Consider the following 702-nt stretch of genomic DNA (forward strand, 5'->3'; position numbering starts at 1 on the left):
TTAGCAAATGGCTGCAATGAAACAAAGAGTGAAAAATTTAAAGGGGTATATATTTCTTCAGTGTCGGATATGAAAACTGACCCTGAGTCTGCTGGTCTGAGTGCAGCCTCATCTATCTGAATGTTTGCTGAGTCAGAGTTCTCAGATGACGATAAGAACAGACCTGAGATCAGGTTTCTGAAGATCAGCTGATATCTGATATTTAACAGTGAGAGCTGCTGCAGCTTTAAAGGACAAAGCTGGACATGTTCTACAGATTTATGACTTTTGTAGAGAGAATTATGTTCTCAAAGAAAGGACATTTTGTCACTATGTGTATTTTACCTCCACAGCAGCTTTTGCTCTGACAAACTCGTCCTCAAGAGACTCGTTTCTGGTCAGAAGGGAACGAGTCCGTCTGTGCTGTCTGGAAGCAGCACAGTCCTGAAAACACACACACACACACATACACACATACACACACATACACACACACACACACACACACAGAGAGAGGTCAGAAAAGACAAAACACCAGAAAACTTTAACGGTCTTCAAAGTCATATTTAAAGAGACAGTAACCGCTGAAGTATCTGCAGGTAACGATCTGTTATCCCACGCTCCCTGAACTACTCACTGTATTTGGTTCAGCTTGTACTTTTATATTTTACTTTCTGTCAGGATGAAGTACTACAGTATAAATACTGTCAGGATGAAGTACTC

General features: G+C 40.9%; 1 protein-coding gene across 1 annotated transcript in view; it reads right to left on the reverse strand.

Moving 5' to 3' along the window:
• Positions 1-45: 45 nt before the first annotated feature.
• Positions 46-702, reverse strand: part of LOC116379325 (PEX5-related protein-like) — a gene marked incomplete at its 5' end in the record, with an annotated part of 3,010 nt that continues 2,353 nt past the window's right edge. Inside the window, one exon of the mRNA XM_031841265.1 lies at positions 46-423. Within this exon, the coding sequence (XP_031697125.1) occupies positions 310-423 (114 nt within the window). The remainder of the gene's footprint in view (positions 424-702) is intronic.

The sequence above is a fragment of the Anarrhichthys ocellatus genome, unplaced genomic scaffold (genome assembly GCF_004355925.1).
Source record: "Anarrhichthys ocellatus isolate YVR2014 unplaced genomic scaffold, GSC_Weel_1.0 scaffold4111, whole genome shotgun sequence".
Lineage (NCBI taxonomy): Eukaryota > Metazoa > Chordata > Actinopteri > Perciformes > Anarhichadidae > Anarrhichthys > Anarrhichthys ocellatus.